Raw genomic sequence first — 13,276 nt, forward strand, 5'->3', positions numbered from 1 at the left:
TCTTGCAGAGGAGACCGAGAAATTTTTAGTGATGCCAGCTTCTCTAGGTAAACTTTATTATAGCCAGCTTCAAGGAATCAGGATGACATCACTCAATGTAAAACTGAGAACTGCCGCACGGCAGAACACTGCTATGTAGCCCTCTGTAGATACTTGAAATAAATGTAGATGAACATAAGAACATAGGTAGTAATGAAATAATCATGAAGCCGTAGAGTTAGAGTGATTGCACTGATTTTACACGGTTCAGTTAACTATAAGTTCATGTGATTTAATTTTTAATAACAGCACTTATTAAATTAATAGCCGACTTAGAAAATGTCTCAAGTTTCACGGTTTGTTCTCAAGAGCCCTCACAAGCTGGATGCTGCCCACCGCTGAGGGGATGAAAGCAAAGGAGAGCTGACGCGACGAGCAGGCGGCAGTGGTGATAGAGGCTGCGACCTTTGGAGCTTTGATTATACTTAGAAGATATTATTGTAACATGCATGTATGTTCCCAAAGTTAACACTTACGAACTGTGATTAGAAGAAAAGATTTAGAGAATTTAACTTCCAAACTGGTAATGGGGAAGAAAAGAACTGAGGAAAACCTGACGAATGCAGTGGAAAGTCAGCCTAGACGTGACTCCGTCGTTAGAGTGCTTTCCTTGCATTCACCATGCCCTGACTCCCATCCCCAGCACTACACAAACTGGGTGTGGTGCCACACACCTGTAATCCTAGCACTAAGGAACAGAGGGAGGAGGATCAGGAATTCAAGGTTATTCTCAGCTACAAAGCAAATTCCAGGCCAGCCTGGGATTCATGAGACCCTATGTTAATAATAATAATAATAATAATAATAATAATAATAATAATAATAAGCAATTCAAGAACAATATTTTTATTTAATTATTTTTATGTTTATTAATTACAGTTTATTCACTTTGTATCCCCCCTGTACCTCCCTCCCTCCTCCCCTCCCCTCCCAATCCCACCCTCCCTCTTCTCCACCTGTGTCCCTCTCCCAGCTCACTGATAAGGGAGGTCTTCCTCCTCTTCCCTCTGATCCTAATCTATCAGGTCTCTTCAGGACTGGCTGCATTGTCTTGCTCTGTGGCCTGGTAAGACTGCTCCACCCTCAGGGGGAGGTGATCAAAGAGCAGGCCAATCAGATTGTGTCAGAGACAGTCCCTGTCCCCATTTACTATGGAGGCCACTTAGATACTGAACTGCCATGGGCTACCTCTGCAGGGGTTCCAGGCCATCTCCATGAGTGGTCCTTGGCTGGAGTAACAGTTTCAGAAAAGACCCCTGTGCCCAGAATTTTTGGATCTGTTGCTCTCCTTGTGTAGCTCCTGTCCTCTCCAGGTCTTACTATCCCCCACTTCTTTCATAAGATTCCCTGCACTCAGCCCAAAGTTTGGCTATGAGTCTCAGCATCTGCCTCAATACCCTGCAGGGTAGAGCCTTTCAGAGGCCCTCTGTGGTAGGCTCTGTCCTGTTTCCTATTTTCTCCCTCCTCCGATGTCCATCCTCTTTGCCTTTCTGAATGGGGATTGAGCATCTCAGTCAGAGTCCTCCTTCCTGATTAGCTTCCTTAGGGGTACAGATTTTAGCATGTTTATCCTATATTATTGTCTAATATCCACTTATGAGTGAGTATTAAAAAGTAAAAGAATAGAAAAATTAGGATGTACAAGCAGACCTAATAATATATAAGATTCAACATTGCTGGAAAACAAATCATATCAACTTGCCAGTTAAAACAAATTAGTTATTAGGAAATTATAAAATGTATGCTAGTTTTAAGCAACACACATTATACTGACATGCAAGAAAGATAAAACTAGGGAAATAAACATACTTGGCAAATTTTAGTTCGAAGGATTTTTTGTCATTAAACATAGACAAAAGGCATTATTGAGACTAAAATAAGACATTTCCTTTTCTTGTTCTTTGTTTCCCAATGTAGAGTTTTACACTGGCCTCAAACTTGCATAAATTCCTCTGTTTCTTGCTCCTGGGTGGTAGGATTATGGGCATAAACCTCCATGTCTGGAAATACTGCCTTTTTATTTAAATATTTTACATTTTGAGAATTCACTTATGAGTGGTATAATGACATCATCTCCACATCATCTTGTTCTCCTCCCCCTCCTATGTTCCCCTTCTCCCTCTGAAATTCCTTAGTCATTATTGCTACACACAATGTACATATAATACGCAGCCTGTTGATACTGTCTTTTTTAAAAGAACAGTTCCCAAGAATATAAAATAATTCTGAATTCATACACATCTGATACTGTAAACTATGAACCCAAAATTAATAGACTAGCCAAAAGAAATAGCCAAATAAAAGTTATGCTTATTTTAATGGTTTTCAGAATAATTTATAGATTGAGTAGAGAAAAGATTAAAAAGGTTGTAGTGAACTTTAACAAAACAATAAACTATCTAAAATATATTAAATTCTGATGGGTAGGCTATTAGTTAATATTACATAATTAATTTAGTGCGCCTTCTTGTCGAACATAAATGGAACAGCTATAGAACTTTCAATAAGCATACCGGGGTGAAATACTGATATTCCAAATACCACAGATGGTGCGGCATTGGTGGTATAGGGGTGAGTATAGCTGCCTTCCAAATACCAAAGACACAGTAGCGATCACAATATTACAATACAATAAAGGCAGAAAGCAGTTCTTAGTTTCTCATGGCTGTTATAAAGTACCCCGACAAAAACAACTTAAGGAGAAAAGGCTTATTCTGTTGTGTTTTCTGAGGATGCAAGCAATTGTGAGGAGGAAGATATGGCAGAGGGGGAAGAGGCATGATGAGAGGACCATGAAACTCGTCAAACTGAATCCAGAGTCAGAAAGCAGAGAATGAACAGGAATTGGGTCAGGCTCTGAAAGCTCAAGTCCTGCTCCCCGTCATCCACTTCCACCACCAGGGCTTCACCTTTTGAAGGTTCCACAGCCTTCCAAACAGCATCAACAGATGCAGATCAAATGTTCAAACACATGAGCCTAAGGGGACATGGCACATTCAAACTATAACATCAACACAAAGTTCATTATCATCCACATATATCACTAACTTAGATTTTAAAAATACTTCTAAAGTATAGGACAAATGAAGCAAATAGAAATGAGTGTAACTGAAAACAAAGGAAATTAGCAGTTATAAGTGGCAATTATCTAGTATTTGTAGGAATTAGAAAAGAATGAAATTAGGAAGATAATCATCTAAAATGTAGGCAGAGAACAAACAATTCAAAGAAAGGGAAATAATAAAATATTTGAAATGGACAATATAAAAAAGAGATTCGCAGAACCAAATGTTGCTTATTCACCACAGCTACATTCACACTCTTGAAAAACTGAATAAGCTTTTTAAAATCATTCCCCAAAACTAATTAATGAAATCATCAGATTTATGGTTCAGAGATACACTCTAGCAACTGTTGTAACAACAGCGCTCCCTGCTGTATAGAGATTGTTTCTATACTAGACAAACCAGAAATAATTCCTCAGTGAGTTAGGTGAATCCAGTATATCATTGATACTTGAGTGAAGTCATAGAAGTATAATATATGGCAGGAATGTGATTAGTATAAAATATAAAAACAGTTTTATGTGTAGTCTGTACACAATTAGACATCTGATAATGGTAAGAATGGGCCTGTGTTCCAGCATTTCTGCTCCTGGGAATTCTGGGATATGTGGTCCAAGAAACATATAACTGTGATCATAGCATTATTTTTAATAATGAGATTTCTGAAATAATTCTAATGGCCATTGGCTAGACAGTAATTAAACTATAATATTCATACAATGAAATAATATGTAGTATTAAAAGTAAGTGGGCTATTTGGCTAAATTCATCAATGTACATGAAAAAGCTAGTTTCAGAGGAGTACAGATAAAACTCAGGGAAATTGAGCCATATTTTAAGACATTTGTGGGGAAAAATACAGGAAAGAAAGGAAATGATAAACACATATCTCAAGAGACTCAGAATTATATTCTGTAATCTGCAGGAAGGGCAGATTACAGAATATAACTATTATACTGGCCTCTATATTGTGGCAATTAATTGAAATAATAGATTGTGTATTGTTTAATTACTAATACTTAGAAATATTTGTATATCATTTGTATTAAATATGTATAAAGAAAGGTTTTGTGGCATGTGTATGCCCATTGAGATTTCAGTTTTCAATCATTGAGATTCTACCATGAACTAAATATATGAAATTTATCATGGAAAATAGTCTTCAGGGGCAAGTAATATTAGCCATTATTAACAGGTATCATAAAGCTGAAAGACAGGAACCATTTTGTTGATGTCACAAGTAAGAGAGCATGAAATAAGATTTCTCAGTGTTTCAAGTGCTGGCTCCTAGGTTCAGTTCCTAGCACTCACATGGCAACTCCAAACCGTCTGTAACTTCAGTTCCAGGGGTCTGAAACCCCCTTCTAGATTCCATGGATATCAGACATGCATGTGCAGCACCCATGCATGCATGCAATCAAAACACTCATCCATATACGTAAATAAAAATTTAAATATTTAAAAAATAGCTTTAGGGGCTAAAGAGATCTCAGTGGTTAAGAGTGCCTGCCATACTTACAGAGGATCCAGGTTCGCTTGCTAGCACCCACATCAAGCAGCCCAAGCCCACCTATAAGTCCAGTTCCAGGAGAATCTAATGTCTTCTGGCCTCTGTGGGAAACCTGCATGCACAGGTGTACACACAAACTCACTCAGATACATCTACATACACATGAATGAAATATAATGGAGGACTAGAGGTCATCCTACATGCATCAGGGTAACGGGAAAATGGAAGCTCCAAGCTGCCAGAGCAGCTCTTGTTCTGTGGTTTCTGGGTTCTATCCTTCCTGGCCCTGTGGTCTGAAGACAAGGGAAAGGCAGCTAGATCTCTGAGTTCCAGAACAGCCTGGTATACAGAGCCAGTTCCAGGACAGCCAGGACTACACAGAGAAACTGTGTATCGAATAACACTAAGAAGAAAACCTCCCTGAGAGCTTAGGAGCCTCCCAAGTTTAATTTCAGCTAAAGGAGCAATCATCCAGCAGAGAAGAACAGTAGATGAGTTAATAACACTGAGAATTCAAAAACAGGAATGTTTGGCTTATCAGGGTCATTTATTTGAACTGGTCCATAAAGGAGATAATGCATGGTGCAGGCCTGCTTGAAGAAAGTTGAATTTTACTTGCTCAAAGAAAGTTTAGCCACATGGTGGCAGAAGTCTGCAGCTCTCAAATGGACCTTATTTGAGAACAGCAAGGTAAAACAAGATGTCTGTGGATCCAGCAACTTGGGAGGCCCAGTTCTTTGCATCACATTTTAAAACTACCTGCTTGAAGTTGTGCACGTTGTTAATGACTTACTGCAAAGAAGTGAAAGGCTTCGAGGCTTTAGGCCGTCTGGATTCTTAAATTCAGTTTCTTTGCATTGTGAAGGGACATTTTGATAACCTTTGAGGGACAGACTGCTGTTTTGCAGATAATTTTACAATTGTCTGAAACATCCTGCCTCCCGAAGATAAATGTGAGGAGATGCATTCTTTTCCTGAAGAAGACTCACAGCTTTCTCAGAAATTGCAAAGATACAGGAGTGTGTGGCTGAATAGTAAAACATCAAAGATACAGGAGTATACAGGTGAATACTGAAACTGTAAACATACAGGATTAGAATTAGAAGAGGAAAAAAATAAAAGATAAAAAACAAGAACATAAAACAGCCCATACCAAACTCAAAAGAGTCTTTGATTTTGTCTGATGGGCTTGGAAAAGTGTGCAAGAGATCATAGAACTTGTGATTTTAGGGAGAATTTGGTGTCCCTGTTCCAGAACTCCAAAAAAACCTCCAGAACATTAAAGGCAAAGTGAACGGGGGCTGTTGAGATTGCTCAATGGTTAGCGCACTTCCTGCTCCTCTAGAGTACCTCTGGTTTTATTTCCTAACACCCACGTGGAGGGACATGATCCTTTGTAACTCCAGTTCCAGAGAATCTGGAACCATCTTCTGGTCTCCACAGGTACCAGGCACACACATGGTACACAAACATGTGTATAGGTAAAACACTCATACACATAAAAAATAGAAATCATTTTTTTACAACAAATAAATAAAGGGCAGTGTAGAAAGGAAAGCAATAGAATATATTATTTTCTCAATAGTAAAAGAGATGGACGTTTCAAAGGTAGCTTTTCGTCGCTCACTCTTGTTTTGCATCCTCTGTTTTGGTCCAATTTTCCTAAGTGTTTACACATTGCCTTGAAAACCTGCCTGTGAAACCTCTTTTTAATATGTGGAAAGGAATTCTTGATTTAGCAGTGGTATTTGGGGCATACCTAAAGAAGCAAAGCTATGTGACAAAGACACTTGTAAAGTCATAGTTTGGTTATGAATCTTTTGTAACCTCTGAGAAAAGGGTTAAATAGGTGACTCCTTAATTACCTAGTCATTGTACTGTGCTCCAGCCTACAGAGACCTTTGCATTTGCTAGTCACTCGTAACTTTACTTACCTGAGAAAGTTGATAACTGGCTGAAAGAAGGAAGTAACAAAACAAAAACAGAACAAAAATGACAACTTTGGTCCTTGGTACAGAAAAAGAATTTGTTTATGTTTCCAAAATAAGTCTTTTCAATGGGCAGGGCCCTGGTAGTGTTACGCAATTTAACCTTGGAGTTATCAGAAGATGTTGGACAAAAGAAGCAGATCCCAATAAAGAGGAAAGCATGGGCATGTGTACCCAGAATTGAAATAGTATTTTCTCTTGGGTTTTATACCAGTTTGTTAACAGTAAAGTTAGTTTGGGAACTGCCTTGTACCCACTGTTCAATTAACCTACTTATTAACTCCTGTGAGCATCAAATATACAGTGCCCGACAATTCAGGAGAAAACCAGTCATTGCTGTGAAGCTATCATTTGCCTTCCATGTCTTCCTTAGGCGTGGGAGCTAGAGTTGGTTCCTTGTGTAGAGAAAATGTAGCTTAGAGTATTAATATCTGTAATTAGATATTCATGGCCTTAGAAAACCTGCATTTGTCATCATGAGGTCCTATTTAAGTTCTGTGCATTAAATAATAATCCTTTTACTTTTGAACAGGAAGAAATAGACAGGACGTGAAAGTTCAGAGTCACCTGGGAATATATAACTAGACCCAGTCTCCCACTCCGTGTCCCACCCCAATAGCATTAAAGAAGGCAGAGCATATACTGAGCTTCTCTATTCAGTTAAGATCATTCATCAGTAAGATTTTAAGATGTTTCATGATAAAATAGATGGAAGTAATGCTGAAGGTGGTCAGCATTTACCTTAAAATCTCTTAGAATTTTTGCAGTTGACATTATCTCTGTGATACTGTATTTCCAGGGTTATCTTGAAGAACTCTTAAGGCTTCGTGAGAACCAACTTTCTGAATCTGTCTCTCAGAATAAAATACTACTTCAGAGGATCGAAGATTCTGATCTGGCCCACAAGCTGGAGAAAGAGCAGTTAGAATATATCATTGTGGAGCTTCAAGATCAGCTGTAAGTGAGATCCTTTTATAAAAACTCTAACGATGTATAAATACTGACATGGAACATGCTTTGCTGTATTATGCAAATTCCGAGAAATCTGGTTGCTTCTCGTAAAGCCGCTCACTCTTTTTAAGTTAATTTGGTTCCTTACTAGAAAAGTAATCTGTTTTCATTGTAGAAAAATTTAAAGCACAAGAATAAAATTAAAATCAGCTCCCGCTTTCAATGCAGTGTACATTCCAAGTGCATATTATTAATTTTTTAGGTTTCTGTTTTGTTCTGCAGTGCTGGGGCCATCAACTTAACCGAGGCACATCCTCAGCCCTTAAGCATTTATGTAGTCACATCAGCTATTGATTCCCTGCAAAAAGGTTGTACATTAGACCATTATTACTCAAGTGCAGTCCTGATGGATGAAACTGATACCAGGCTCTGCCAGGATATCACTGTGCAAAATTTAATGCAGTCTCCTTCCTTAAAATTGTGTAGCAAGCAGTTTTTAGCTGAACAAAGCTAAGGGATGCAGTTCTGCATTCTGGTACAAGATCACTGTTCAAAGCGCTCCCACTAATTCTACCATTTTGTAAAACTTATGTTCATCTTTTACAGTGAAAAATCTCCACATAATAGTTTTTACTCTTATTGGAGGATTTTTAGCTATTATTAGACTTCCAGAAAAATTATAGCGATTAGTACACAGAATTGTCACATTTATTTTCCAAGACTCATCAGATTTTAACATTTGCCTTGTAATTTTCTACCTCTCCTCACATATACATGCAGATATTTAACCACTTAGATGTTGTATACATTATAATTCCTCTTTATGCCTTCTGCTTCTGTGTGACTGATGTTTACCAAGATTAAAATTATTCTTCTATATAACCAATGTTCATAAATGAGTCTTAGAAGAGCAAATTAAATAATCTTTTCCATCATTCATATTTCAATTTCATTAGTGGTTCTAAAAATGTCCCTCAGTACAGTTTTGCTTCTTTGTCACCAGATCCAATTCAAGGCCATGTTTTCTGTGTTCAGTTTTTTCAGTCACTTTAAACTTAGAGCATTTTCTCAGTTTTTCTCACATGAGATTGATACTGTTATGAAACACAGGCTGCTGGTTTTTATTGCATTTAATTGTGCTTCTTTGTTTTTGATTTGAGGAACTTACCCATTTGTTTTACTAAACTATAACGTAAGTTAATTTTGCCTTCAGAGAATAACACCCAAAAGCATATGAAGTCTGTTGTCTCTTTATTAATGATATAAATTTTAATGAGTTGAACAAATATTCTGAAATGTTCTGTCTTTTTTAACTTTCTGTTCTGTTTTGTAGTTCATACATAAGCTATGATAACAGTTATTCTGAGACCAAATAAATATGACCAGTGGCTTTTATTTTACTTACTTGCTTATTTATTTACTTATTTATTCAGTATTTTTTGTTGTTGCTTTTGTTTTTTCTGAGACAGCATCTCACTAAGTAGCCTGGGCTGTCCTAGAATCCCCATGTAGAACAGGCTGGCCTAGAACTCATAGAGATCCTCCTGAATCCTACTCCCAAGTGCTGGAAAAAGATGTGCTCCACCACACCTGGCAGGAGATGGCATTTAAAAGAATACAAAATATTAGTAAGCAAACATACACACAAAAACCCACACTATTTTCTAGAAGTTTTGTGTTGATAAAAATAATTATGTCCGCTCATAGTTCCTATTCCTTCTAATACTGTGAAGGGCTTGTCATGTGTCAATGCAGGGCGGGATAGCCCTTTCCATACACCCTAGCTTCTGTTAGACTGGATAAAAATAACAAGACCAAAATAAGAGCAATGGCTGTATTTTCCATTATAATTAAAAGATTAAGAAGGTAGTTACATTTTTCTTTTTTAAGTAATACTCATAGCTTATCTAAATATTTTCATCATAAAATCAGTTTTTATGAACTGGACTCATAGCATGAGGCTATAATCTCAGCTTTGAAAAGCTGAGGATAAGGATCATAAGGTTGAGCCCATCCTGGACTATTGTATAGCAAGACATTGTCATTAAAAATGGAATATTAAATAAAGAAATAAATAAAATATAAATAAAACTTTAATACAATATTTTAATTAAAGACTTAAAATTTTATAAGTTTATTTTACTTTTGATAATTTAAATGAACACTGCCATTTTCTTCCTTTGAAAAAAAAGTCAACTGTGTTACAGTTTTTAGTAGTGAACTAAAACTGTTACTGATCATTTTTTTTTTGCAAAGGAAATTTACAGTTATTCCTAACATCTTTAAAGAGGATTTTAACTAAAACAATATTAATAAAGCAACAAATAAAAAGCTGTGTCTAAGGCTGCAGAGCTGGCTCAGTTAAGAGCATTGGCTACTCTTCCCACTCACCCAGGTTCAGTTTCCAGCACCTACAGGGTGGCTCACAACCATTTCTAATTCCAGTTCCAGGGAGGCACCATGGGCGCCAGGCACAGATGTGGTACAGAGACAGACATGCAAACTGGATATCCATACACATAAAATAAAATAAAATAAACACTTAAAATGTATCCACTGATAAAAACAAAACAAAACAAAACACTGGACTGTTTTCTTGAGTTTAGAGGTCAACGATTTACCTGTAAGTAATAGAGCTGAAACCCCCAGATAGTTTTAAGCTGTCTCACAAGACTCCTTTGCATAAAGCTACGTTAGAAGATAATGAGCGGGAGAATGAGAAATTCTTATATGAGTGCTCTTATTTTACTGCTTAATGCTAGTTAGACATAAAATGCAGAACAGTGTGGTTTTGCAGCTGTAGGGAGAAAGTGAGCACCAACACCACCCCTTATTGCTGATCCATAGTCCATCTCCATAGTCATGAAGTCTGCATGAGACCTGGAGACTAGGGTCCGTTTCGTTCATTCTGACAAGATAAAGGCAACTGTGAGAAGATAAAACACTTAAATACCCCAGTGTAAAACTCAAAAGTGGGACATGAAGAGATTGAAGAACAGGCGTGTAATGCTGTCTCTACATGGATTGAGTGTCTTTTCTTGATGATTTGAATCCTTTTCCGCTCAGCCTGCTTTTATTTTTTTTTTATTTTAACATTTGCTAATATATGTATTTTAAATTACTGTTATTACTCCAGATTGTTTTAAGCTGTCTCACAAGATTCCTCTGCATAAAGCTACTTTAGAAGATAGTGAGCAGGAGAATGAGATAAATCTTATATGAGTATTCTCATTTTACTACTTACTGCTATTTAGATCTAAGATGCAGAATAGTGAAAACCTTGTCCTACTTACTTAACACCAAGAAAATATATGTGTAAATTCACATAAAATATGAACATTTTGTAGTTCTGGTGACACTGTACATTAGTGATAAATATAGTACCGGAGCATTTTGAAGGTTTCTTATAGATTAGGACTGTCTCTTCCCCTAATAACTACATCCTTGCCCAGATAAGCTTAGTCTGAATTAACGTCTTGAAGCCACTGGTCCTTCACCTCAAAAATAAGGTTAATATTCACTTGGTGGATTGTGAAGAATATTAAAGCAAGCCATTGTTATAGGGATATGTTGTTAACAGCCACAGACCCTTGGGTAGAAGACTTGCTATTGAAACAGTCATAAAACACATGCTGCAAACCTCAGGGATAGAGAGTCGTAGAACAATGTAAAAACCTTGTCCTACTTAACACCAATAAAATACGAGGAACTTTTAACAGCTCCTGTTAATTATTTGAAAGATTTTTAGCTATGGTAGCATATTCTGTATGGTCTTTTAAGGGAAGTAACTGAAGAGCCTAAACAATAAAAGCAAAAAGTCATTCGCTGTTGAGTGTACGCCAGTGAGATAATGCAAGAACCGGATTGCTATGAATCACAGTAAATAGTAATGGTGCTATCCATCAGCCAACAAAATATAAGTCAGTGATGCTATACTTCCTGGCGCACAGCTTAGAGTGAGTTGTGCAGATCCTATCAAGAGAATGCTATGATGTCATCATGACCTACTTAAAAAAGGAAGTTATGATGGATCCTAATAATCTGGTCATAATGTACATTTAGCAGATGATACTTCTTTTACTTACAATCGTGTTAATATGAGTTGAATACTCCATTGTCCATATTAAAAAGATACTGAGAAAATACAGAGAGGACTAGGGAAATGGCCCAATTGGTAAAGATCTGGACCCGAGTTTGATGCCATGTGAAAAAGCCAGGTTCTGTGGCACACATTTGTACCTCAGCACTGGGAAGGCAGAGCCAAGGCAGTTCCAGGAGCTCGCTGGCCAGACAGTTGGCAAGTTCTAGACCAGAGACAGAAGCTGCCTGAACAATGAAAATGTCTTGTGTGACTCCTAACAGTGGGGGCGAGGCTGTCTCTGACTCTTTTACCTGTTTTGGGGACCCTGTTTCCCCTCCTGGGTTTCTTTGTCCAGCCTTAATGCAAGGAGAGGTGCCTGTTGCCTAGTCCTAACTGCAAATGGATAGGCCATGTTCACATGATACCCCGGGAAGCCTGAAACAGAAGTACACAGCGAGGAAGGGGCACTGGTCAGGGAGGAGGGTGGAGAAACTGTGGCTAGGATATAATGTATGACAGAGGAATGAATAAAAATATGTACATAATTAGTTTTAAAGTAATTCTAAAAAGCTTAAAATAAAATGATGGACAGATACAGAGCTATGCACACAGTCATAAACACAGGCACAAAGAAAGCAGAAAATGCAGTCAGACTAGAAATGTAAACCATGCTGTATCACATTTTCTTAAGATTGATGGGAAATCTAATAGGATGCTAAATTATGAAAGACAGTCATTTTATGTGACTGATAGTCCGTTGTCTTTATGTATAATATATTCTATTAAAATCCATTTCTTATTTTATTTCCACATAATTTGCAAGATTAATGCATTTCAAAGAATCATTAGGTTGTATTTGGAGGCACAAAATGCATAAACATGTGATTTATTGCAGTGATAACTGGAAAATGAGGACAGACCTAAAGGAAAAGAGTACTTTTGTATTAATGAAGCTAAGTTGATATAAATTCAAATCAGAGCATTATAACCTTAAAATGTTAAATTTAATATTTATAGTATTCTGAAGAAAATATAGAATATACACAAAAGGAAATAAAAAATAAATTTAAACAAAGTGTTACAAAAACATGAAAGAAAACTAATAAAACCAGGAAATGAGACAGAAAGCTTATAGACATAGAAAACAAATACTAAAGTGATCAAAATCTCTGTTTATTAGCAGTTAAAACTCTTTAAGGGACAGCTTGAAAGCATAGGTTTAGAAATCATATTTGCTGTGTAATCTTGTAGACTACATGTTTTAGATTCAAAGACAAAAGAGGAAAAGGATAATGCATAGTGAATAGTAATTATGAATAGTAATTAAAAGAGAACAGAAATAATTACACAAATATAGTTTAAAGCTGCAAAGTTATGACTCTTTGAAAGACATGTTAATGAAAGCTCATGTAGTTATATATTAAATGATAGAGCTTCAAGATTTATGAGGAAAAAAATGAACAGAATTGAAGGCAAAAATAATTGTAGTAATAGTTTGAGTATTCACTATTATTCTGAGCAACAACTAGAACAACCAGACAAAAGATAAGAAAGGAGCTAAGAATATTTAAGGAAGATATTAAGCTAATTAACACTGTACCTAGTGAAGTTCCAGTCTCTTCCAGGTCTTTCTATCTCCTTC

The 13,276-nt window shown here is 36.8% G+C and overlaps 1 protein-coding gene across 4 annotated transcripts in view; it reads left to right on the plus strand.

Moving 5' to 3' along the window:
- Rundc3b (RUN domain containing 3B) overlaps positions 1-13,276 on the plus strand; it is a 137,664-nt gene that overhangs the window by 97,546 nt on the left and 26,842 nt on the right. For all 4 annotated transcript variants that reach the window (XM_060373886.1, XM_060373885.1, XM_060373884.1 and 1 more), the window contains one exon: positions 7,402-7,559. In XM_060373886.1, the coding sequence (XP_060229869.1) occupies positions 7,402-7,559 (158 nt within the window). The remainder of the gene's footprint in view (positions 1-7,401; positions 7,560-13,276) is intronic.

This window comes from Meriones unguiculatus, chromosome 21, assembly GCF_030254825.1.
Source record: "Meriones unguiculatus strain TT.TT164.6M chromosome 21, Bangor_MerUng_6.1, whole genome shotgun sequence".
Classification (NCBI taxonomy): domain Eukaryota; kingdom Metazoa; phylum Chordata; class Mammalia; order Rodentia; family Muridae; genus Meriones; species Meriones unguiculatus.